Source organism: Esox lucius, chromosome 11 (assembly GCF_011004845.1).
Source record: "Esox lucius isolate fEsoLuc1 chromosome 11, fEsoLuc1.pri, whole genome shotgun sequence".
In the NCBI taxonomy this organism is placed as follows: domain Eukaryota; kingdom Metazoa; phylum Chordata; class Actinopteri; order Esociformes; family Esocidae; genus Esox; species Esox lucius.
The window spans coordinates 26781484-26806511 of record NC_047579.1 but is presented as its reverse complement, the minus strand read 5'-3'; the positions used below and the strand labels follow the sequence as shown (position 1 = coordinate 26806511).

Below are 25028 nucleotides of genomic sequence, written 5' to 3'. Positions count from 1 at the left end.
GGAGATGAATTGTGTCAGTTTTATTTAATAAGAAAATAATAATAATTGTATTCTTGATGTGGTTTTTCATGAAGTGATATATAATAAAATATACAATTCTATTTTATATTTTATTATACATAAAATACTTTTCATTTTCCTCTGATTATTATTGACTAGTAGACATAAAGGTTGAAGGTAACATTTATTAAAAACAATTAATCACATTACATGACAAGGAATAAAAAACAACATAAACCTCCCTAAAACACTCATAAACAAACATAATACTTTTACATTATTTGCTATACATACATTAGGCTTTCATGAGATAACTGTTAATTAGCATTACATACTTACTGAAGGTAAAATATTAGTATGTTTATAAAATTAAATAATAGTACAGAATTCTCAAATAATTAACTTTTTTAATTAATGTAGTATGGAAACAGTAGACTGGATATCAAATGTTTAACAGAACTGCTAAATGTTTTAAATACAGATTAACAATCAATGTTGTTTCTTCTTCGCTCAGCAGCACAGCCTTCCTTGACACTCTACAGGGACAGAAAGAGATATTACAAATCAGTTCCAGTACCATTACTTTAAACATTCATTCATGCTTTGGACTTCTTTTTTATTTTGTAAACTGACAATCATACATTTAGCAGAAGACGTGTTATAATACAGGCACTGTAAAGCTCCACTGATCAAAAAAATTAAGGGAACACTTAAATCACACATCGGTTCTATATTAAAGATCGAAATTTTTACTGTACATTGAGAAATTCATTGAGAACAAAATGACGCAACAACGGTCAGTGGAAACCAAAATCACCAACTGATTGAGGGCTGGATTCAAACTCACACTGAAAATAAAAAAACTACACAATTGAAATCACAGGCTGTTCCAACTTGCATTAATTTCATCACGCCACTCATAATGTGACTCTTGTAGTGTGTATGGCCCCCACATGCCTGTATGCAGTCCTGACAATGTCTGGGCATGCTCCTAATGAGACAGCGGATGGTGTCCTGGGGGATCTCCTCCCAGACCTGGATCAAGGCATCGGTGAGCTCATGGACCGACTGTTGCGCAACTTGGCGGCGGCGGATGCACAGATACATAACATCTCAGAGGTTCTCAATTAGATTCAGGTCTGGGGTAACGTGAGGGCCAGTCAATGGCATCAATGCATTCGTCATCCAGGAACTGCCCACACACTCTGGCTACATGAGGCCGGGCATTGTCCTGCACCAGGAGTAACCCAGGGCCCACTGTACCAGCGTAAGGTCTGACGATGGGTCTGAGGATTTCATCCCGGTACCTAACAGCAGTCAGGGTATCTAGGCTAGCACGTGGAGCTCTGTTTGACCCTCCAAGGATATGCTTCTCCAGGCCATCACTGACCCACCACCAAACCCTAACCCTAACCCATGCTGGATGATGTTGCAAGCAGCATAACATTCACTACGGCGTCTCCAGACTCTTTCACGTCTGTCACATGTGCTCAGTGTGAACCTGCTCTCATCTGTGAAAAGAACGAGGTACCAATGGCGGACCTGCCAATTCTAGTGTTCTCTGGCAAATGTCATTCGAGCTGCACCATGCTGGGCTATGAGCACAGGTCCCACTAGAGAATGTCAGGCCCTCATGCCACACTCATGGAGTCTGTTTCTGACAGTTTGGTCAGAAACATGCACAACAGTAGCCCGCTGGAGGTCATTTTGTAGGGCTCTGGCTGTGCTCCGTCTGTTCCTCCTCGCACAAAGGAGCAGATACTGGTCCTGCTGCTGGGTTGATGCCCTTCTATGGCCCTGTCCAGCTCTCCTTGTGTAATGGATCGTCTCCTGGTATCTCGTCCATGCTCTTGTGACTGTACTGGGAGACACAGTAAATATTCTTTCGACAGCACGTATGGGTGTGTCATCACAGAGGAGCTGAACTCCCTGTGCAACCTGAATGGGCTGCAGGTACCGCCTCACGCTACCAGTAGTGACAAGGACCCTAGCAAAACACAAAACTAGAGAAGAATCAGTCAGGAAGTATAAGGAGAGAGGAATTGTCTGTGGCCACCACCTGCAAAACCATTTCCTTTGTGGGGGTTGTCTTGCTGCTGCCTCTCCAATGCACCTGTTGTCACTTTCATTTGCATCAAAACGGGTGACACTGATTAACAATCGCTTATGCTTCTTAACTGGACAGATTGATATACCTGAAATTTAATTGACTTGGTGTTATACTGTGATGATTATGTGTTCCCTTAATTTTTTTGAGCAGTATATTTAGTTGGTGCAGTAGTTCACACCATTCACTGAACTTGCATATTTCTACCATAAAAAAATAAGTGGTAAAATTCTGGATATCCTATTTAGGTTTATCTGATTCTAATTGTATACATTTTATGTGTAGGTGAATGTAGGGGTGTACTAATCTTTTCCGCATAAGTAAAATGTATTTCTATTTATTTTAATTGCATACCTTTCAGATTTTTGTGGTGTGATATAATATATCGGGTTTACCTTTATCAACAAATGTATTTAACTCAGATATCTACGTGTCCAAAATGTTTCTAAGGTGTGAACTTAGTTTTCAAGACAGTACATAACAGAATGAGGTTAATTCCAAATTGGGAATGTTAATCAGATCCAAACAGACTAGTGAAGCTGTTCATCACCGTATAGTTTTCACATAAGTGATTCATACTTGAATCCTTGAATTCAGGCAACCAGTATAACATACCATTATCTGAGTCCACTGCAGGTGAGAGCTCTCCTAGTGCTTCATGGGCCACCCTAAGGTTCTCCCTGAGCTGTCCCAGGTCAAACTCAGCCTTGGACCTCAGAATACTCAGCTCTGCAGAGATGTCCTTGAACTTCTCTGACATGTACTTACTATCCTGGGGGGGAAATAAGGTAAAACCCAGTAAATAAATAGATAATAACACATGGTAATAAATGTACAAAAATACATGGTAATAGCTTTCATGCTTTCCATCTACTTTACATACATTTATTCAGACAGAGGGCAATTTTTTGTCAGTATGCCTGCTGTGCTCTCACCCTGTGGGCTGTTTGGAGCTGACCCTTGAGGGAGGTGATCTGCTGCTCCAGACACTTCACCTCTGACTCCTTCACACGCAGATCGATCTGTCAGACACAACTACAGTTGACTTGTTGCCTCAGACAGAGGTACAACACCAGATACACCAACACACTGTAGATTATCAAAACAACTGTACAACTCAGGAGGTTTAAGGTCTTTCATTTAGCTAAGGGTGACATCTAGTGGCATTACCTATCAAAAGCCAAATATACACTTAACATTTACATTAAAACAAACTAAAATGAAATAGATTACACACAGCTAATAAATATTTTTCTCATGCATAAAGAGACTGTACATTGAGCTTCCAGTTAAACTGTAATGCTTATGGTGAAGTCAACCACTACTGTGGAAGATTTACCTCTAGCTCATACACATCTCTCTCCTGACTGAACGGGATGACATCCTGCTTGGCCAGAGAGCAGAGTTTGGTGATCTCAGATGTTAAATGGCCACTCAGCTCCTGGAATGGCAACAACATACAGCATGATGAACTATGTTAGTTCCTAGCAAACAGGGGCCGTTATGGGGAACACACAAAGGGGCTGTTATGGGAAACACAAACAGGGGCCGTTATGGGTAACACACACAGGGGCTGATATGTGGAACACACACAGGGGCTGTTATGGGGAACACAAACAGGGGCAGTTAAGGGGAACATAAACAGGGGCAGTTAAGGGGAACATAAACAGGGGCTGTTATGGGGAACACACACAGGGGCAGTTAAGGGGAACATAAACAGGGGCTGTTATGGGGAACACACACAGGGGCTGATATGGGTAACACACACAGGGGCTGATATGGGTAACACACACAGGGGCTGATATGTGGAACACACACAGGGGCTGTTATGGGGAACACAAACAGGGGCTGTTATGGGGAACACACACAGGGGCAGTTAAGGGGAACATAAACAGGGGCTGTTATGGGGAACACACACAGGGGCAGTTAAGGGGAACATAAACAGGGGCTGTTATGGGGAACACACACAGGGGCAGTTAAGGGGAACATAAACAGGGGCTGTTATGGGGAACACACACAGGGGCAGTTAAGGGGAACATAAACAGGGGCCGTTAAGGGGAACACAAACAGGGGCCGTTCTGAGGACCTCAAACAAGGGCTGTTATGGGGAACACAAACAGGGGCCGTTAAGGGGAACACAAACAGGGGCCGTTATGGGGAACACAAACAGGGGCTGTTATGGGGAACACAAACAGGGGCCGTTATGGGGAACACAAACAGGGGCCGTTCTGAGGACCTCAAACAAGGGCCGTTATGGGGAACATAAACAGGGGCCGTTATGGGGAACACAAACAGGGGCCGTCATGGGGAACACAAACAGGGGCCGTAGTGCAGACATAATTATGACCTCCTAATGTTCCAGGGACATCGTCATGACAAATCATTTTTGGGGGGGATTTTGGCAATTGGGAATAATGAACATTCAAGGCTTTTGTTGCTGAACGTGCTTTTAACAGTCTGATATTACGTTTCTTATAGCATTTGTTATGATGGAGGCCTTGTGAGTTCAGCAGTTGAAACAGAAGTTGAAACAGACACATCTGTGACTGACCTGGTTGCGAGTCCTGAGGTCTGAGTTCTCCAGCTGACACTGACCCAAGGCCAGTCTCTCTGCCTCCAGGGCTTGGCCAAGGTGGGAGCACTCCAGACACTTGAGACAGTACTGCTGACACAACACCTCCAGCTCCCTGTGACAGGAGGCCAGCTCCTCACTAAAAACACATCCACCCACACAGATAGCCAGGGATGGCGCGTTCAGATGCAGACACACACAGAGCCAAGGACAGGGAGGGTACATGCTCCTTGAACCACCCTGCCGAATTCGCAAGCAGCTATAAAATCACAAGTCAAAAATGAAGTGTTTTCCAGTCAATCAAGTACACCTCCTGGTCATGTGCTTTTCTTAATGATTAATACACATATTGGCGCGCAGGTGCATTTACCTGTGTTGCCTGCCTATTCTTCGTATGTCTCCTAAATCGCTGTTTGCGTGGCAGGCCCGCTGTATCTCTCTCTCGAGTTCGGCACGGTGAGCGTTCTTTATTGCTTCAATCGCTAAAGCCACAGTGAAAGAGGATAAGTTAATTCCATCACGCTGAGCTTTCCTCACATCAGCCTTAAAAACTCCCACACCCACAGCAGATAGCCATAACACACCCACACCTGTTATAGTGGCAGCTGTCTCCTCCTCCAGCAGTCTGTCTGTGTCTCTCTGTAGGCGCTGCAGCTCTTGCTGGTGTCTATACTGCAGCTCACCCAGGATCTTCTGGTGGGAGCCCTCTATGGTGACAAAGCCATGCTCATAAATGGCCTGGAGAGAAGGACACAGGGGACCGTCAGGTGATCCATTGTAATAACAAGCACTTCACTCACTGGGGCTGGGCTTTATTAACAAAACAAAAAAGAAGCCCACTGATGATTATTTACAAAATGCGTTTGGCATCTTCCTACCTTCAGCCTTTCGACCTCCTCGTCATGTTTCCGCTGAAGTGATGCTGTGATCCCATCACGCTCTGCTTTCATGTCCTCGTTTATGACGGACAGCTGCTCCTCCAGATCTTTCACGCGATCTCGCAGCGATGACAACACAACCTCAAGATCCTCCTCACCCAGGCGGACCTTTCCCTCATCGGGTTCAGGAGTGGTCCCATCCTCGACATCAATTTCACATTGCTGGATTCCTTCCAATAGCCCGCCTGTCCAGCCATTCACATTGATTATGGGACTCTCCGTGCCGTTGGTCACTTCTGCATGTGTTCTAACTCTACATACTTCCTCTCCTGCGGTCCCTGTCTGGTTTGGACTCCATGTATTTTGCTGTCCGTTGTCGTCCTGTAGCAGAGTTGCTGTCGTTCGTGAGTCATTGTGTTCCACTTGTAATCCCACTTTGGCGTTCAGGCGCCCAGCGCAGCTGCTACACACTAATGGAGAAGGAGCAGTGAGCAATCCCTGTTGAGTCTCTTGGAGTGTCTTCTTGTGCAGGGCATTAAGCCTGCTTATGCGGTACGATGAGAAGGCTTCCATGACCGTGCAGTGTATCGAAGACAACCAGGGATCACTCACTCTGTGGTAATGATAAAGCCTTTGTGCCATGGACTGGAGGTCATTATTGGCAGAGGCTTTGACTGAGGATGCGATCTGGTTGAGCATTAACATTCTTTCCTCGGTTATCTCTGTGAAATTTTGTCTAAAGACATCATCAGTGTCGTTCTGCTGGTTGTACACACTCAATATTCCCTCGTCGTCGTCGTACTCCGCTATTTCTGAGCCGGATTCATCTGCAATGTTTCCAATAATGGCGAAGTCTCCCAAAGACATACATCCATTCATCATGTCCTTGCCTCCACTCCATTCCTCTATATTTTTATGGGAGAAAAGACTATGGGCTAGGTGGAGCATTTGATTTTGCAAAACCATGTGTTCTAAACTCTGACATAAAAGGATATCTGTGAGTTTATCCTCAGACGATTGGGATGGGTTGTCCTTCAAACCTTTCAACAGCCCTCCCCAGAACTGCTCCTCCAACTTCACCTGCCTTATTCCTGTCTCATTGATCTCCACATGCTCTTTATCGAATAACGCCTTTAGTACATTCTTATCTGACCTGTCAATCACCTGCAATACTCTACCTAGAGTTCTGGACATCGACATGATTCCTTCCACTACTTGCTGAATCTTTCGTTCACCTGAAACCAGTACTATCTCATCCTGCCATTTTCCCTCACTGCAACACCTCAATCCACTTTCTTTCGCCGACATCCTATCCTTCTCTACATCTTCACTAAGTCTTATGATGTTACCTTGTTGGCTGCACAACCTGTCTGTCTCCCTGAGTTCTGTGTTGTTGATCTGCAGCTCCCGGCAGATCTGTTCTCTGTGGAGGAGCTGTCTCTCTAGCTCTGACTGTTTAAACTCCATGGCCTGCAGACACAGTAGAAAAGATTCTCGCTCTTTCACTCCAAGGTGGTGTGTGCTGATAATCTTCTCCCTTGCCTCCCCTCCATCATCATAATCACTGTCGCCCTCCTCTACCGCCTCCTCTGTTGCTGGGGAGCCCAGGGCTTTAAGAGTGGCCTCCCTGAGTTGCAGCTGTACCTCTGTTTCCCTAAGACGCTGGTCCAGTGAACTGACCAGCAACTGGGCCTCTCTGAGCTGCTGATCTCTCCTGAACAGCTCACTTTTCAGACCCTCCACTTCAGCCTGGCTGTGCTGCTCCACCTTAGAGAGGAACTCGGGGCCACTGTACTGACTGATAAACTCTGCTCTCAGTCGCTCTATCTCTCTGTCCGCCTCTGTCAGTTGGTTGAGCATCTCCTGGTTGCGCTGGTTGAGGGCCTTGTTCTGGCTGATGAGCAGCTCTACCTCCTGGGCTAGCCTCCTCAGCGCAATGGCCTGGTCTGGTTCTGCATACTCATCTGTTGCCCTGGGTGTCTCACAACGAGCCGGGTTGTCTATTCCAATGCTGTTAGCTTTTTCCTGTGTTTCCTCCATGCTCAGTGAATTGGGGCTAAAAGCAACACTCTGCGTGGGCGACGTCTGCTGATGGCTTCCATTTTTAAACTGTGTTTGAGAGCTGGTTTCACTGCCCAAGTTGGGCCCTTTGTTCTCACGTCCATTCTGAAGCCCAGAGTCAGATGACAGGTCTGTGTCTGAAGCTGGTGTGTTTCCTGACATAGGGGAGTCATGGAACAGGTCATCCAGCTTCTGGAGCTTACCCTCGGTATCATGCAGCATGATGCTGGGTGGTGGGGATGGGTGAGTCCCAGAGGAGGACTGTGTCTCCAGGGAGTCTGAGGACAGGGACAGGCCAAGCTCCTGTTGTAGCTCTTCCTGCATGCTTTGTCTCTTCAGCTTCTGTTGCTGGAGGTGATCTCTGGTATCCACATGTGTGTCAGTCAGGCTTTTTAGAGAATGAAGACCAGTTTCCAGACATGTTGGAGCCTCATGCTAAGGAATACAGAAAAATTATACATTCCTTCAATATTATTAATTACAGTAAATTACACATTAAAAGTCACTAAGATGATATTAGATTCAATCTCCACTTTTAAGCGATGACATTTTTATGCAATGCAATAATGGAGGGATTAATAATTACTCATATAAAACACACAACTGACAAGGACTGCTATAATAGAAACAAAAAATACCAGATGCCTTACCAGATGGTAGATGTGATGTTGTTGTCCAAATGCAGGACATAACTGAGCTTCCAGCTCAATCCTGTGATGTTCTGACTCTGCCAACTGGTCCTTCAACTCTTCCACCTTTAATCACAAACAGACGTGTCAAAATAATATTTATTATTCCAAGGTGTTCTTTTGTTCTCCCAAGTTGTCCACCATCAACGAGGTGTCAGCTTTTACAGTGCTACTTGCTGACCGATGGCCAGGAGTTCATGGGCTAGTATACTCGAACACATAGAGACATAAGTATTTCAAAAATAAATACTTAAATGTGATATATTGATATATACAGTGGGGAGAACAAGTATTTGATACACTGCCGATTTTGCAGGTTTTCCTACTTACAAATCATGTAGAGGTAATTTTTATCATAGGTACTCTTCAACTGTGAGAGATGGAATATTAAACCTGTCCACAATGGCCAAGACCAGAGATCTGTGTAAGGACATCAGGGATAAAATTGTAGACCTGCACAAAGCTGGGGTGGGCTACAGGATAATAGGCAAGCAGCTTGGTGAGAAGGCAACAACTGTTGGCACAATTATTAGAAAATGGAAGAAGTTCAAGATGACTGTCAATCTCCCTCAGTCTGGGGCTCCATGCAAGATCTCACCTCGTGGGGCTTCAATGATCATGAGGAAGGTGAGGGATCAGCCCAGAACTACATGGCAGGACCTGGTCAATGACATGAAGAGAGCTGGGACCACAGTCTCAAAGAAAACCATTTGTAACACACTACACCGTCATGGATTTAAATCCTGCAGCGCACCCAAGGTCCCCCTGCTCAAGCCAGCGCATGTCCAGGCCCGTCTGAAGTTTGCCAATGACCATCTGGATGATCCAGAGTAGGAATGGGAGAAGGTCATGTGGTCTAATGAGACAAAAATAGAGCTTTTTGGTCTAAACTCCACTTGCCGTGTTTGGAGGAAGAAGAAGGATGAGTACAACCCCAAGAACACCATCCCAAACTTTTCTGCAAAGGGGACAGGATGACATCACCATATTGAGGGGAGGATGGATGGGGCCATGTATCACGAGATCTTGGCCAACAACCTCCTTCCCCCAATAAGTGCATTGATGATGGGTCGTGGCTGGGTCTTCCAGCATGACAACGACCCAAAACACACATCCAGGGCAACTAAGGAGTGGCTCTGTAAGAAGCATCTCAAGGTCCTGGAGTGGCCTAGCCAGTCTCCAGACCTGAACCCAATAGAAAATCTTTGGAGGGAGCTGAAAGTTCGTATTTCCCAGCGACAGCCCTGAAACCTGACGGATCTTGAGAAGGTCTGTATGGAGGAGTGGGACAAAATCCCTGCTGCAGTGTGTGCAAACCTGGTCAAGAACTACAGGAAACGTATGATCTCTGTAATTGCAAACAAAGGTTTCTGTACCAAATATTAAGTTCTGCTTTTCTGATGTATGAAATACTTATGTCATGCAATAAAATGCAAATTAATTACTTAAAAATCATACAATGTGATTTTCTGGATTTTTGTTTTAGATTCCGTCACTCAAAGTTGAAGAGTATTTATGATAAAAATGACAGACCTCTATATGCTTTGTAAGTAGGAAAACCTGCAAAATCGGCAGTGTATCAAATACTTGTTCTCCCCACTGTATGTTTAGACTTACCCTCTTGTTCAATGTCTCCAGTTGAAGCTCTATATCCCCTTTGTCCTTGCAGTCCGTGTACAATGGTGCGGACCTCTCCGGTCTGAGGGCAGATTTCTCCACCAGCTGCCAGCATTGTTCAATCTCCCTCTGCTGAGTCCTGGGTGACCAAAGACTGGTGTCTCCTCCACCACAGTCCATCTCCAAGCCCAGAGGAAAACCTAGCATGCTCTCATACCTCCTCCTCCTCTCTTCTCGCCTTCTTTTCTTCCCCGAGCCAGCAAACTCCATCTCAGGAGTCGGAACATTGTCTTGCTTCACTGCCTGCTCGGTAGCTAGCATAGGTTTGAACTCAGTCCAGTCAAAGGTCTTGGAGCGCCCCTCACGTCTCTTCTCACAGATGAGATGTTTGGGCCACTGGACATTCTCTGTAGGGACCTCAGAAGTGAGGGAGGAATCCTGGGTCACGTCTGGCTTAGGGTGAGGCAAGTGATCGGGAGGGCTGCAGAGAATGTGATGGACTGGCAGGCTGCTATATAACACATTAAGAAGACACCAATACTTAGGCACACTGATGGGAAAGGAAGAACTCAGCCTAAACCAACAAAAGAACACAATTTTAGAACGGTGGTACGCATAGTCTCTTGTAGCCTGACCTTTGGTAACACCACACGGTCTTATAACAATGCTAGCTTTTCTTGCATACATAAATGGAGAAAAAACTTCCTCTAGTGACGAGTTTGGGTAAGTGGAGTTGGAAATTGGAGTTTTGGCAGGAATTCCGTAGTTTTCTCAATTACTAGCGGAAAGGCAGCAACGTCACTTTCCTTTCAGAGTTTAATTTCCGGTAACTCCACCATGTGAAAATGCGAATTTGCACACACGTCTTAACTGCAGCCATTCAAAGACTGCAAAAGCAGCTGTTAGGCTTGAGAGACTATAGTATGCATTGCTATGTAGGATTGATGGAGGTATTACTTAGAGTCTTTACCTGGCTACATCAGGAGCATTAAATGGTCGGACATTCTTCATTAGGGCCTGGATCCAGTTTCTCCGTATCCCTGCAGTCATTGCTGATAGAGTATAGACACACTTCTGGGTCTAAGGAAAGACGTTTTCGTATTATAGAAGACTGTCCAGAAAACAAAGAGCAATTATCTTTGCATATATGAGGATGTCTTTGGTCTTACATGAACTTGAAAGCCATAGTTCCTCTGGACCTGGTACTCAGACACATGATGACACTTGGTCAGGTCAATTTCTCCATCCACATCGGAATTCTGTCAAAAGCAGAGGACAAACATCACCTACAAAGTGAAATATTGCTAACATAGAAATCTTACTGTCCTTACAAAAGAACACATGTTCGCAGCAACCGATTATTCCATATTCCCTGCATGTGGCCTTCAGCACATCTATAACTTTCTAACACACAGATCCAGGTTGCCTTCTTTGTATAATGACCGTATAACAATAGATGAACTTACCTCTTCTGCGAGTGAGTCCTTGTAGTACCTCAGGCTGTCTGCTGACAGCACAAACCAATATTTCATCCACTGGAAAGAACAGGAAAAACATTACTAGGAGTGTTAAATAATATATTACACATTGTAATTGATGTATCCATTTATTTACCTTATCTTCCTTATCCAGTTTCATCATCCACCCTTTTTTAAAGTTCAGTAAATCCGGCTGAAAGAAAGGTAAGATACGCTGTAAGTCAGGTGGTAATAATCATATACTGTTTCTGTGGTTATTTATAGATTGTGCCACAGCTGTCAAATGTTTTCCAACTTGACATGTTTTTAGTGCAGAAGAATTAAAAAAGTAAAAACCACTCACAGTCATGACAGACTCTGAGGTCCTGCGTTCCAGTGACTTGGCTCTTCTCTGGGGAAGAGTGGCACTAAGTTGACAAGGGCCTATATCTCTAGATGACCGCAGTTTCTGGATGAAATATCAGTAGTTGTGAAGTAAGTTAATAAGTGTGATAAGATTACCATAAGATTATTGCAAAACAAAAACCTAAAATAATTTTACTCAGTCCTGACTGAGACCGCACGGACGTGTGCATTGTATCAAGCAGTGAACCCACAAGTCATGGCTGGTCTTTGGCAGGCTGTGCTGTGAGATGTGAGGCTTACTATTGGACACAGCAGGAGAGAGGAACTGCTCTATATACAGAGGCTATTAAACCTTACTCACATTAAGAATTAGTTCCACCCTGGTGACTGGACTTGGCTGAGGGCTGAATTAAAAGACTTTGGCGGCTGTATTATCCCAGATGGCCCCTGGCGTTCAGTCTGACATGTCCACGGACGTTAGAAGTCCCAAGTCCCTGCCTTGACAAGATTCCCACATCCTCTCCCTGTTACCTACCAAAGCTACCTCAAATTGGGGTTCACCCAGGCTAACTAAATAGCTCTAACTACACATAAGAGCTCCCAGATTATCCACTTTTAAAAGAAACTAGAGTCAGTGGCTACCTCTAAAACGAGATTGATTTCTCTTCAAGCATTTCGCTTCAAAAGCGTCATTCTTTTCACTCTTACATAGTTTTCTTAATATAAAAACTAGGACTTAAATACAGAACATTCTTTGTCTGTTCTCAGCTATTTGCGTAGATACCGTACAAGGACAAAAACATCGACATCATGGGGGGATTGCTCTACTCATGGCAGCATGGTCCCGTCTTCTCAAACAAACAGTGGCCAATCTGGACCAGTCTTTTTTCCCCGAAGTCCCTATTCCCTCAGAACGAGTGGGAAAAAGGAAGTGGAACTATATAGGGCTGGGAGACAGAGTGAACACCTTTGACCTCTTGGTCCAAAACAAAAACAAATCAAATGCTCAGCTGGCAGGAACTTAAGAGGAAAATCCTACAGAGGGAGACTGTATACTTAATCAGAGATTAACATAAAACCATTCAGTCAGTGGGAATTCCGTACTGTGTAATGTGTGTTTGACTAAATCATATTACTGGGTTGAATAGTTCAGACAGTATCTGATAATATAAGGACAAAGATATACGCCAGCTGGGTCTCTGTGAACCATCAACTGTATGTTTTCTACAATTCTGAAAATTCTGGTATTGACTGTATATGTGTACTGTATTGCTAATCTTAAATACTGCTCATGTAGCCTATATGTTGTTGTCAGAGCAGAGACAAACAGATACTTATGCTTCAGTCACCACCTTAATCAACAGGAGTCAGTCTGAGAAAATGTTGACTATCATTTAAACAAACAGATGTGCACTTGGCGCAGACAATAAGGTGGTACAGCCTCCAGCCTAAAAGACAGGAAAAAACAACCACTCCATTACAGCTACAACAGATCACAATACAATTATTTGCCTTAAGACTTCCTTTGACTCTGATGTTAAAAAAATAAAGTGTCAGCAAGCATTAAGTCTTAGGTGACATTGTGCTGTCAGCAACCATGACCACGCCTTGTAGGCAATCACATCGATTGCATGGCTCTTCAGAGGGTGGTAAGGTCAGCCCAATGCATAGACTTCTCCTCAGAACCCTAAACTCTTCAGAGGGTGGTAAGGTCAGCCCAATGTATAGACTTCTCCTCAGAACCCTAAACTCTTCAGAGGGTGGTAAGGTCAGCCCAATGCATAGACTTCTCCTCAGAACCCTAAACTCTTCAGAGGGTGGTAAGGTCAGCCAGACCACGATCTATAATTCAGAGACCTTGTTCTTCAAATGGACAACATGATCTATGAGACAGAGGATCTAGAAGACAGAGGGCTTTATCTAGATGACGGAGAACTGGATTGAGCTGGCAGAAGCCTGGATCTAGAAGGCAGAGACCTGGATCTAGAAGGCAGAGACCTGGATCTAGAAGGCAGAGACCCAGATCAAGAAGGCAGAGACCCGGATCTAGAAGGCAGAGACCGTGATCTAGAAGGCAGAGACCCTGATCTAGAAGGCAGAGACCCTGATCTAGAAGGCAGAGACCCTGATCTAGAAGGCAGACACCCGGATCTAGAAGGCAGAGACACAGATCTAGAAGGCAGAGACCCGGATCTAGAAAGCAGAGACCCATATCTAGAAGGCAGACACCCAGATCTAGAAGGCAGACACCCAGATCTAGAAGGCAGACACCCAGATCTAGAAGGCAGACACCCAGATCTAGAAGGCAGACACCCAGATCTAGTAGGCAGTGACCCGGAACCAGCAGACAGATAACCAGAGCCAATAGCCTGAAAAAAGCTTCAACCACCAGGCAATCGGTCTGGTAAACTAACTGCCTGTCCTGCACTCCCTGATTTCCTGGGAATATGTTACCCATGAATAGGTTTTAGGACAATGTTGCCTAGCAGGGTATACACACATAAGATCCCAATGACACTAACCGCTCCATAGCATTTGACTGGAATTCATACATTTTCTTCTTTTATGTTACTATCAATATTATTGTTTAATCACCTGGGTTGTCAAGGAGTCTGAACACAACATGTGTTACACCCATGACAACACCTACTATAATTTGATGCGACCAATAAACTTCTGTTTGATATGAGTTTCAGACAAAGCTGTGTTAATACATCCTGACAGTAGGCTCTCAAAGTTTGAAGGTCCTCACAGACCACCTGAGTTGCTCCTTTTGGTGGGACCCTTTCAGACTCTCAGATAAAAAAAAATCTGAAGCACTTGGAACTCCAAAACAGAAACCTCACCAAAGTGTAGAAGATTGTGATCTATCTTAAGTCTTCAGAGATCCACGATCAGCTCCATCATTTATTTTGTTATCATTAAGGGAGATATGGAGAAGTGGCTCTGGATGTACCCTGGGACATGTCCAGGGTGGCTGCAATATGGAGGTGATGTGGAGATTGACTCGCCAAGCACTTCATGATGACCAAATATGAGTTGTACTTGGCAGCAGTCATTTAACTTGGTCAACAAGGCATATTTGAGTTCTGGAATAATAGAGGACAACTCGAAGAAGGAATGTGATGATATTGCTCCATGACAATGTCTTGGCTGGGAGGGTGTCCACGCTTAAAGGTCTTAGTCACAATATCAAACAAGATTGTGAGTCAACCGGCATTTGCAGAGCTCTAATTACATAGTATCCTTGTTCAGCTAACATCCTTGGAAAACGTGTAAGAAGAATGCCATTCTGAGATTATAACTCACAGCACGTAGTGCAGACGGAGACCCTTAGGGCATTAAAACCAGTTTAGTTAGAGAACAAAAAAACGGTACTGAATGAATCACAATCTTACTACTTTCTTGCTCACACCTCACACACACGAAGCAACACATGCCTTGACAGGGCTGATTGAGTAACTGACTTAGCCATGTGTTACATGCCAAACTCAACTTCATTTATGTTCGCAACCCTTAGGTAAAGGACAATCACACTTTTTTCAACATGATGTTGATGGTATTGATGATCAATACGATGGTTTCTCAACTTTTATCCATTATTCTGCTGCCTTAAATAGCCACTGCAACTTTAGCCACAGCTGGAAGCTACCAGGGTGAGAGAATGTTATTTAAAAAATATCTGAAAAACTTCAATATAATGGTATGATGTTTATTATAGGTCATTTAGGCGTAACAACTCACACATATAGACTAACTTCATTGATTATTTGCTAGCCCTTCCTAAAGTTAGCTGAAATTTGTCGTGAAATTCTCCTTTAAGGAGTGAACACACACACACACACACGAGTACCTGAACACACACGGTACCCACATGACAGTGTGGAATGTTAGAGGAGCTCATCAACTCCCACCATAAGCCTTACACAACAATATTCAATCAGGACAGAGCCTTTTAGGTGACGTCTTTGCCTTGCCAACACCTGGTTTTATGAATCATGTCCAAACAAGTTCCATATAGAACTAACAGGACCAGCTGTGCAGTGTGCCTTTCTTACGTTACTCAATGACTGGTTCCATCAAGAACATGGAGTGTCCAGTGGGTTTAAACCTTATTACTGTGACACTATTCTGAAAGGGACATCAAAAAGGTGCTTGGGCCCAACTAGTGGATAAATCATGTTATTCCCCGTTTCAAATATCTAATCGAATTTGAAGCCTGGATGTAAGGATAGTATGTTGTGATGCAGTCTATCATTTCAACAGTAAAAACAAACAAACATTGGGCAACAAAGTAAATGAGCAAAAACAACACATCAAAAGTGTAGTGAAATCCCTGAATACAATCCAAAAGGGACGAGCCTGACAGTTGGATGAAAACAAGGCCCACCTGCCCCCCTCCCTCTGACACCCCCTAACCACCTCCCGCCCAGATGCTCCTTCCGATCCCAGCGCGTCCAACCTTTCCAAACCGGTCTCCCAACCCCCACCCTCCCCCATCACCCATCGCGTGTGTGCTGATGTTTTATGGTTATTCTTTGGATTATGAGGTGCGGTTTAAGCCATGGCGTTATAGTGGAGGAATCTGACAAGCCTTACAGGGAGCGACCGGGATGACTGATTAACCACGTAAAAAAAAACAAAAAACAAATTGGATGGTGTGACTAATACCTCTCTGTCGTTGCTGCAAGCTTTACTTCTGCCTCTACCGGATCCAGCCTGATCCATTTCCTCATTGCTCCATGCCTTCCCTGGAGCCTCTCCCAGAAGCCTCTCTGGCTCACTGTAGTGTCTGAAAAGCAGGAGAACAAACCATTCAACAACGGCCTTAGCTTTTATTTCGGACAGGTGGGCAATAACGCCGCCTCCATCGGGAACCTTTTCAGGATGACGGGCGCTACGTCACTGCCCCCCTGAACTGTCCACAGCTGTAGTCTGCAGTCCATGTATGTCACCCAGTTCCATGTGTCTTAGTGCTATGTTTGAGTTCCCCCGTGAAACGTCCAGCTGGAGGTTACATCTTCACCTCAGAGTTGTGTTTTCTACAAAAAGGAAGCCCATAACGTCAAGTGAAAGATCATCTCGTATGTATGACAACCAAAAATACTAGTATGATCATAATAAAGTAAGGGTGTAGCATAACTTCTACTACAAGAGGAGTGGTAAAGTCCTGTTGTGGCAGGCATGCACGTATCTGTAGGAGTTGGCACAAACATCATACTGTGCTCTCAGTCAATATGAAGTACAAGTCCTGCCATGACATTTGCCCAATTAACACTGACTGAAATTTTACAAGGAGCTCAAATAAATATTGCTTTAAAATATCTAATTGCACAATCCTTAAGGAATTTCTAGGCCTTAATCTGGGGGAAGGATTGTGTCTGTCCTTAGAAGGCAGCGATTGAAACAGACCAAGGAGGCATCCCAGTCACATAGCACAGGCACTTTATACTGCTAGTTAGAGTGAACTGGGAGTGCTTCTACAAGCTAAATTTAAAGCTGTTACCTCCCTAATGGACGGGTATGGGTCTTTGATGTGATGTTAAGGCTGTGTGTAATGTGAGAGAAAAGTAAGGCACATGCTGGTCATCAGTGTAAATTGCTAGCACATTGCCTCTTAACCCCTACCAAACCAGTTTTAAGCTTATTCAGCATTAGCATGAAAACAAACAAACAAACGTACAACCCAATAAAACAAAGTGGACATGCTTGTAAAAGTACAGACATTAGTTCAACATTGTTTGCCTTTAATTTAACCCTAAGCCTATTTAGACTACAACAACTGTTCAGAAAACTATTTTATTTTAATAACAAACATAATGATATATTATGTGGAAATACAATTAAACCTCAGCAGCCAAGGGGAGTATCTGTCGCCACGGTACCTCAAAAAGTGACGGGACAATTGACATCGTAGTGTACAAACGCTCTCCCACACCAGTGGGCGGCCAGAGTTTTATGTTAAAGTAAGTTCCAATGTTACAACCAGGATTTTAAAGACTTGTGGCAAGCCGGATCAACAATCTCCACAACCCATTCCTCTGCTTTGTAAGGTTTTAAATTCCAGTTAGACATTGTTAAGCAAATGACAGCTGAGAAGTACCAGTGGGCTGGGTTTAGCCCCAAGAACAGCTCCGCGGGAGCCATGGCCCAGTGAGATGTGGACGTTGGCCCACGAAGATAGAAACAGAAGGTTTTTCTGGGTAAATACGGGTATAACAGGGATTAAGTCCTGAGCAACAACACAAAGGAACTAAAGAGTACACTTCTCTACATCTATTGGTGACCAAAGTGGCACAGCATTACAGCTGGTCTCACCTTCTCGCCGGGCCGTGGTTGGCAGGTAGGTGGCTTCTGAACCGCCTAGGCTCCGCGGGCTGCCTGTCACTGTTGCCGGGCCCCTTACTGGCCACACAGCCCCGGAAACAGGAGCCTCTGGAGAGCGGCAGACTACTGCCAAAAGTCATGGAGTCAGCGGACCTCGAAGAGAGGTAGTGTGGATGACGAACTGAGGAGAGAGTCATTAAATATAGACGGTTGTATTCTGTCACTTTTCTCAATCACTGTACAGGTTAGGTCTTTGTGAGAGTCTAGTTCTGAAAAAATCGAATGTTAGATTGTAATGCAGACATTTGGCCCGATACAGTAGTTTCCTACATAACTCTTATCTGAGGCGGTGTCATGTTTTACCACAGGAGACATTAATGACGGGGCTAAGGGACACCACTGCAGTGTCACACTACAACGCTGCGCCGAAGAGACAGCAGCTCATTAAATAGAGGCCTATATGCTTGCCGTTTCATCGGCTCCCAGTCCATTCAAAAGGAGCACTAATATCTGAAATCAACATCCGTCTGATGAAGTGCCCCCCAGGCTCAGTGTGCAGTACGGGAGTGGATCCTGCCCCCTATTATAACCTTGACACAACAAGTCTGCCTTCACGTGTGTTTAACATTCCTCACAGGATGGCCACACATCTCCTCTGCGCCGGCTGTCTTGCTTTTAGCGCCTTTGTGAAAATGTTTACTTTAGATTATTGCTTAATCTTAATTTAAAAATAAGGTCTGTTGTTGTGATGGGTTCTAGACTTTCATTAGCACTCGCTACACTGGTCTTGATAAGAGCGATAGGCATTATTAAGGCAACATTTTTCATGATGTATGTTTGACCACCTGCAGGAAGTTAGGACAGTGTCAGGGGGCAGGAAGTGGCTATTAGGGTCTGACAGACATGAAAGCCTGTCTGAGAGTGTGTGTGTGCGTGTCTCTGTGTGTGTGTGTGTCTGTGTGTGTGTGTCCGTGTCTGTGTGCGTGCGTGTGTGTGTGTCTGTGTGTGTCTGTGTGTGTGCGTGGGTGTCTGTGTGTGCGTGTCTGTCTGTGTGTGTGTCTGTGTGTGTCTGTGTGTGTGTCTGTGTGTGCGTGTCTGTGTCTGTCTGTGTGTGTGTCTGTCTGTGCGTGTCTGTCTGTGTGTGTGTCTGTCTGTGTGTGTGTGTGTGTGTCTGTCTGTGCATGTCTGTCTGTGTGTGTGTGTGTGTGTGTCTGTGTTTGTGTCTATGTGCGTGCGTGTCTGGGTGTGTGTGTGTGTCTGTCTGTGTGTCTGTGTGTGTGTCTCTGTATGTCTGTGTGTCTGTGTTTGTGTCTGTGTGTGTGTGTGCGTGCGTGTGTGTGTCCGTGTCTGTGTGCGTGCGTGTGTGTGTGTGTCTGTGTGTGTCTGTGTGTGTGCGTGGGTGTCTGTGTGTGCGTGTCTGTCTGTGTGTGTCTGTGTGTGTCTGTGTGTGTGTCTGTCTGTCTGTGTGTCTGTGTGTGTGCCTGTGTCTGTGTGTCTGTGTGTGCGTGTCTGTGTGTGTGTGTGTGTGTGATGGCTGGTGTCTTTCCTGCACACCTGCAGGGGTCTCATCCGGGCCCAGGGGATCAGTGTCTGTCACAATCCAGAGAGTGTCCACATCCGGACCCCCAGCGGGCCGCTCTTCCGGCCAAAAGCTGGATCGGGTGTCACCACTTTCCATGAGTAAGATACTGGGCTCTGTGGCAGCCATCTTGGCTGGGCTGGGCTCCTGAAAAACAAAATGTCCATAATGTGTGAAATTATTTTTGCCGTTTTGTATTTTCATGTATGAAATGATGCCCGGTTTGGGTCAGCACCATTGAAATTCCACTTAATCCACTTTTTAATTGGCTGGAATTTAAGTGGAATAAACAAAACCCTGCATGAATGCCCAGGCATCTTGGTTACAATGTTGTACAATGTACAAAATTAATAAATATTCACCTGTGATGTAGGGGAGTCTACTTTGCGTTTTTTCTTCAGATTCTGCTTGTTGGTCCGTGGAAAAACAGCAAGCTGTTCACTCCAGCTGTTTAAAGAGAAACAACATATGACAAGATTTAAGATTTTTTTTAAGTATTGTCCATTAAACACTACCATTATCAGGTGTACTGTGTGGAGTATTATCTGTTAATTCTAAGTGATGTGGAGTATTGTGAGTTAATTCTGAGTGATGTGGAGGACTGTGAGTTAATTCTAAGTAATGTGGAGTATTGTGAGTTAATTCTGAGTGATGTGGAGTACTGTGAGTTGATTCTAAGTGATGTGGAGTACTGTGTGTTAATTCTGAGTGATGTGGAGTATGTGAGTTAATTCTTAATGATGTGGAGTACTGTGAGTTAATTCTGAGTGATGTGGAGTACTGTGAGTTAATTCTGAGTGATGTGAAGTACTGTGTGCTAATTCTGAATGTTGTGGAGTACTGTGAGTTAATTCTGAGTGATGTGGAGTACTGTGTGTTAATTCTGAGTGTTGTGGAGTACTGTAAGTTAATTCTGAATGATGTGGAGTACTGTGTGTTAATTCTGAGTGATGTGGAGTACTGTGAGTTAACTCTCTGGAGTACTGTGAGTGGTGTCCTGTAATATCCGAGGAATATTACTGACCCATTGATGATCTCTTTGTTCTCCCCCCGGATGAAGAACTCCTGTTCGGGTGTCACAATACACAATGCGTTCCTCTGGCCAGTCTTAGGCTCTGCGTCAATCACCTCTGAGCACAAGTTCATGTTCACTGTGCCTTGCGGCAGAGTGCTTGTCTAAAGAAGAGTCACATGAAACATTTTATCTGACTGAAAATTCTGGTACATATTAGAATGACAAAACATACATGATGATATACTGTATGATCGGGAAATATAACAATAAAACTAGGTAATATTTTGGATGGCTGAAGGTCATGAACAGGTTACATGGCCACTGGGATTTTAAATAGTCTACATAGTACGACATGAAAGAGACCAGTGAAAGAGATTTTAGAAGATCAGTGGGAGAGGGGGGATGTGCGCATTAGAGGATAAAAGCCTGGTTAAAAAGCCTGGTTCATCTGCTCCGGCAGAGCACTCAACATCTGGCCAGAAGATGCATGATGAATCCCCCCATGAAACAGGACAGATATAGACACCTCAAAAATGATTGGCAACCTCATAGATGTGTAAAAACGCCAGAGAAAAATAAACAATAAAGGAAATGTGATATTTGATACTATTGTATATTCTTTTATACCAATACAATTGCTTGGGTACAGTGCAAATATAGATTTTCTAAAAATATTTCTGAATGATTGGCAACCCTAAAGATTCTTAAAAATGAACAATTAAATGTGCATGGAAATTCTACTTTTTAGTACATCTTTAGTACACAGGTCTTAAGAAACTGTAATGAGGACTTCCATGGCTTCCTTTTCAACTGAGTTATAAAAATGAGGTAACATGCAAGTCAAATCCATCCATTCTCAATGTTCATGGGGAAAGGCAAATAACTCACAAATACAGAGAGAATAATTGTTGCTGACCTTCACATATAAGACAATGGATAAAAAAAAGGCAGTAAACCTAATTATACCACTTACTATTAGGGTATAAGTTTAAAATCTGTTGTTTATTTTGTACATCTGCCAAGTCAGTTTGGAGGTGACTGTATACTGTATATATTAACCTCTATTTAATCTGGCTGTATATTCTGATTTTGTGCATGTATGTGTGTGTTGAAATTCAGACAAATTTACCAATTTATCCAGTGCAAAGCTCAAGTTGCCATTTTCATATAGGATGAAGAATCGCCGCTGCCATTTCTGCCATTTTGAAAGAGTTGTTATGGTTACTATTACATACAATATTGCAATTATGCCAAAAGAAAGTATTAACTTTGAATATAGTCTGGTACGGTAAGTTAGTAGTACTGACACATTACTGTACTGTACAACTGTAGCATAATAAATACTAACTATTTGTAATTCTCTTACCCTTGACTTCTGCATTGGATTGTTAAAGTCCGTCCCCTCCGGAGCCAAACAGAGCCAGCCTCCATAGATGGGTTTAGCCTATATGTGTGGGAAGACATGTTGATATGACTTAAGTCCTCTTAGATGAAAGATAATTAGTATTTGATTACAGTTACATCTTAGTCATTAAGGAGACACCTTTTATCCAGAGCAACTTTCAGTAACACTTTAGCCTTACTTCTGACCTGCTAATTACAGTTTTGCTACTGGGATCTTTAGAGTTAGAAAAAGTAAGGATAAGAGTTTGCGTTAAGGTTAGTAGATAGCTAAATGTTAGATTGTCAGTAGAGCATTAACATACAGACTTCTGGGACTCTCCAAATAAACTGTTAATCAATATCTTACTAACCTACTATCAGTTAAGCGCTACAGTTGCTTAACAGTCATCATAAAGTAGGCTTGTGATTCTCAGAGGCAAGTTACCAATCTTCAGAGATAAACTATATGTTACTACAACTACCAATTTCGCGTATTTTGGTATTTGGTATAGTCTGTTTCCCATTAAAATAACCAACGCATAGCATGTATTGCTGACAGCTCTGCTGTCAGCGGTCTTTTCAAGTTATTGCAGTGATAACTATTGACGTGTGTATTGAGTCAAATCAATGAAATTGGTTTAATTTTTTATTCTAAAATAGTTAAGCCTATTAAGACTATTTCTATAAAACTTTACAAAGCATTAATGTCTCTATTAATATTATATTACAACTATAAAATGTGCTTACTTACCTGGTCGTTATCATGATCAGTCTGAAGATGCAGCTCCAGAGACTTGAAGCAGTTCTGACATTTACTTTTATAAAAAATGTTTGGTTCGAATTTATTACACGGGTTTGGACTCTTTTCTCCGGACATTTTGTCTAAATATACTATGTAAATCCGAAAGGCTCCCAATGCTCTCTTTGCGATCCAGTTAATTCGAATCAATATGTCAAAGCCTGCGCCATGAGCTCTCCCGAACACAGCGTTTGTGAGAAATCCGTAGCAGCGAGTAGGCTAGCATATTATGTAGACGCCTCCACTTTGCTGCCTTCTACTGACCGCAAGCTGAACGGATGAATCAATCTGAGTTAACGTTTCTTCTCTTGATATAATCTCACATACCAAGATGCACCTGAAATGGACCTATTTAAGAGCGACAATAGGTATTAACGCAAAGATACTCAAGTATAGCCCTACTCAAAGAACAATCAAATACAGTATAACCACGCATTTAAATCACTGTAGTGCACTTATTTTGGTGATAGCCGATTAGTAGTTTATCCATACAGAAACATAGGCTATTGTTACAAACGCATACTGTAATCTACAAAAACTCAAATTCAAAGATAGCTAAATCTTCTTTAATGGATTACATTATTTACTATAGTAGTTTACTTTCATACAGTATAAATTTGGGATTTCACCAATGGGTAGGCTACATTAACAGTATTTCTTCCTCAAAAAAGCAAAGACATGTTCAATAATAATACGCCATTGGGGGTATTGTGGTATTTTGCCAAAATATCAGTTTACGGGCTGCATCAAAGCCATCAATCGCTGGAAAAGCACTTAAATGTGGTATATTGGCCATACATTCCACCTCCATTGGCCATATTACTGATTATAAGCAACTTTTCTCCAATGTCCACATATCTGTTTGCACCTTTCTATACAGTAGAATAACGTGGAAAAATTGTGGATAATGTCTCAACACAAAATATGTGAATTGCAATCAACACAGCATCAACACAACATACACTGCTCAAACAAAGGAAGGGAACACTTAAATCCCTCATCGGGTTTCAATGAGGGATATATATTAAAGATCAAAATCTTTACTGTACATTGACCATAATTTAGTTCTCAACGAATTTCACAAACGGTGGCAGGAAACCAAAATCACCAACTGATTGAGGGCTGCATTCAAACTCACACTGAAAATCAAAGAAAACTATTGAAATCACAGGCTGTTCCAACTTGACAGAATTTCATCACAGCAACTCATAATGTGACTCTTGTAGTGGGTATGGCCCCCACGTGCCTGTATGCACTCCCGACAACGTCGGGGCATGCTCCTGATGAGACGGCGAATGATGTCCTGGGGGATCTCCTCCCAGACCTGGATCAGGGCATTAGTGAGCTCCTGGACTGTCTGTGGTGCTACTTCGCGGTGTCGGATGCACCAATACCAGAGGTTCTCAATGAAATTCAGGTCTGGGGAACATGAGGACCAGTCAATGGCATCAATACCTTTTTCGCTTAGGAACTGCCTAGACACTCTGGCTACATGAGGCTGGGCATTGTACTGCACCAGGAGGAACCCAGGACCCACGTGGACCTGCCAAATCTGGTGTTCTCTGACGAATGCCAGTCGAGCTGCGCGGTGCTAGGTCCCACTAGAGAACGTTGGGCCCTAAAGCCACCCTAATGGAGTCTGTTTCTGACAGTTTGGTCAGAAACATTCACACCATCAACCTGTTGGAGGTTATTTTGTAGGACTCTGGCAGTGTTTCTCCTGTTCCTCCTCGCACAAAGGAGCAGATACCAGCCCTGTTGCTGGTTGATGCCCCTTCTACGGCCCTGTCCAGCACTTCTCGTGTAATGGCCCGTCTCCTGGTATCTCCTCCGTGCTCTTGAGACTGTACTAGGAGACACAGCCAACATTCTTGTGATGGCACATATGGATGTGCCATGCTGGATGAGCTGGACTGCCTGTGCAACCTGAATGGGCTGCAGGTACTGGCTCATGCTACCAGTAGTGACAAGGACACTAGCAAAACACAAAATTAGAGAAAAATCAGTCAAGAAGGGTAAGTAGAGAGCAATTGTCTGTGGCCACCACCTGCAAAACCATTCCCTTTTTGGGGGTTGTCTTGCTGCTGCCTCTCCAGTGCACCTGTTGTCACTTTAATTTGCACCAAAACCGGTGACATTGATTCACGTACAGTCACTTATGCTTCCTAACTGGACAGA

General features: G+C 43.7%; 1 protein-coding gene across 2 annotated transcripts; it reads right to left on the bottom strand.

Annotated features, from left to right (window-relative positions):
* Positions 1-232: 232 nt before the first annotated feature.
* Positions 233-23345, bottom strand: LOC105022946 (myosin phosphatase Rho-interacting protein). Of its 2 annotated transcripts, none has more exons than XM_010891730.3 (23): positions 22803-23345; positions 22035-22112; positions 21798-21863; positions 20678-20829; positions 20016-20100; positions 19629-19800; positions 18066-18255; positions 16419-16539; positions 11746-11850; positions 11539-11595; positions 11391-11459; positions 11094-11183; positions 10895-11004; positions 9925-10435; positions 8269-8373; positions 5558-8053; positions 5270-5417; positions 5050-5161; positions 4659-4818; positions 3447-3548; positions 3043-3129; positions 2723-2879; positions 233-536 (listed from the first exon to the last, which is right to left on the bottom strand). In XM_010891730.3, exons 1-23 carry the CDS (start codon positions 22926-22928, stop codon positions 511-513), a joined length of 5325 nt encoding a protein of 1774 aa, XP_010890032.3. In that variant the 5' UTR covers positions 22929-23345; the 3' UTR covers positions 233-510. The 2 variants fall into 2 exon arrangements, with proteins under 2 accessions (XP_010890032.3, XP_019906845.2); XM_020051286.2 differs by having other exon boundaries at positions 11746-11793; positions 22803-23344.
* Between the last annotated feature and the right edge of the window lie 1683 nt (positions 23346-25028).

What these genes read in the sequence shown, in the direction of transcription:
- LOC105022946 (XM_010891730.3), bottom strand. Translation starts at nt 22,928, where the DNA reads ATGTCCGGAGAAAAGAGTCCAAACCCGTGTAATAAATTCGAACCAAAC. An exon ending in AACAAAGAGATCATCAATGG is followed by an intron (nt 20,101 to 20,677) that starts GTCAGTAATATT and finishes CTCTTTAAACAG; the next exon opens with CTGGAGTGAACAGCTTGCTG. An exon ending in TGGAGACATTGAACAAGAGG is followed by an intron (nt 8,374 to 9,924) that starts GTAAGTCTAAAC and finishes TTGTGATTAAAG; the next exon opens with GTGGAAGAGTTGAAGGACCA.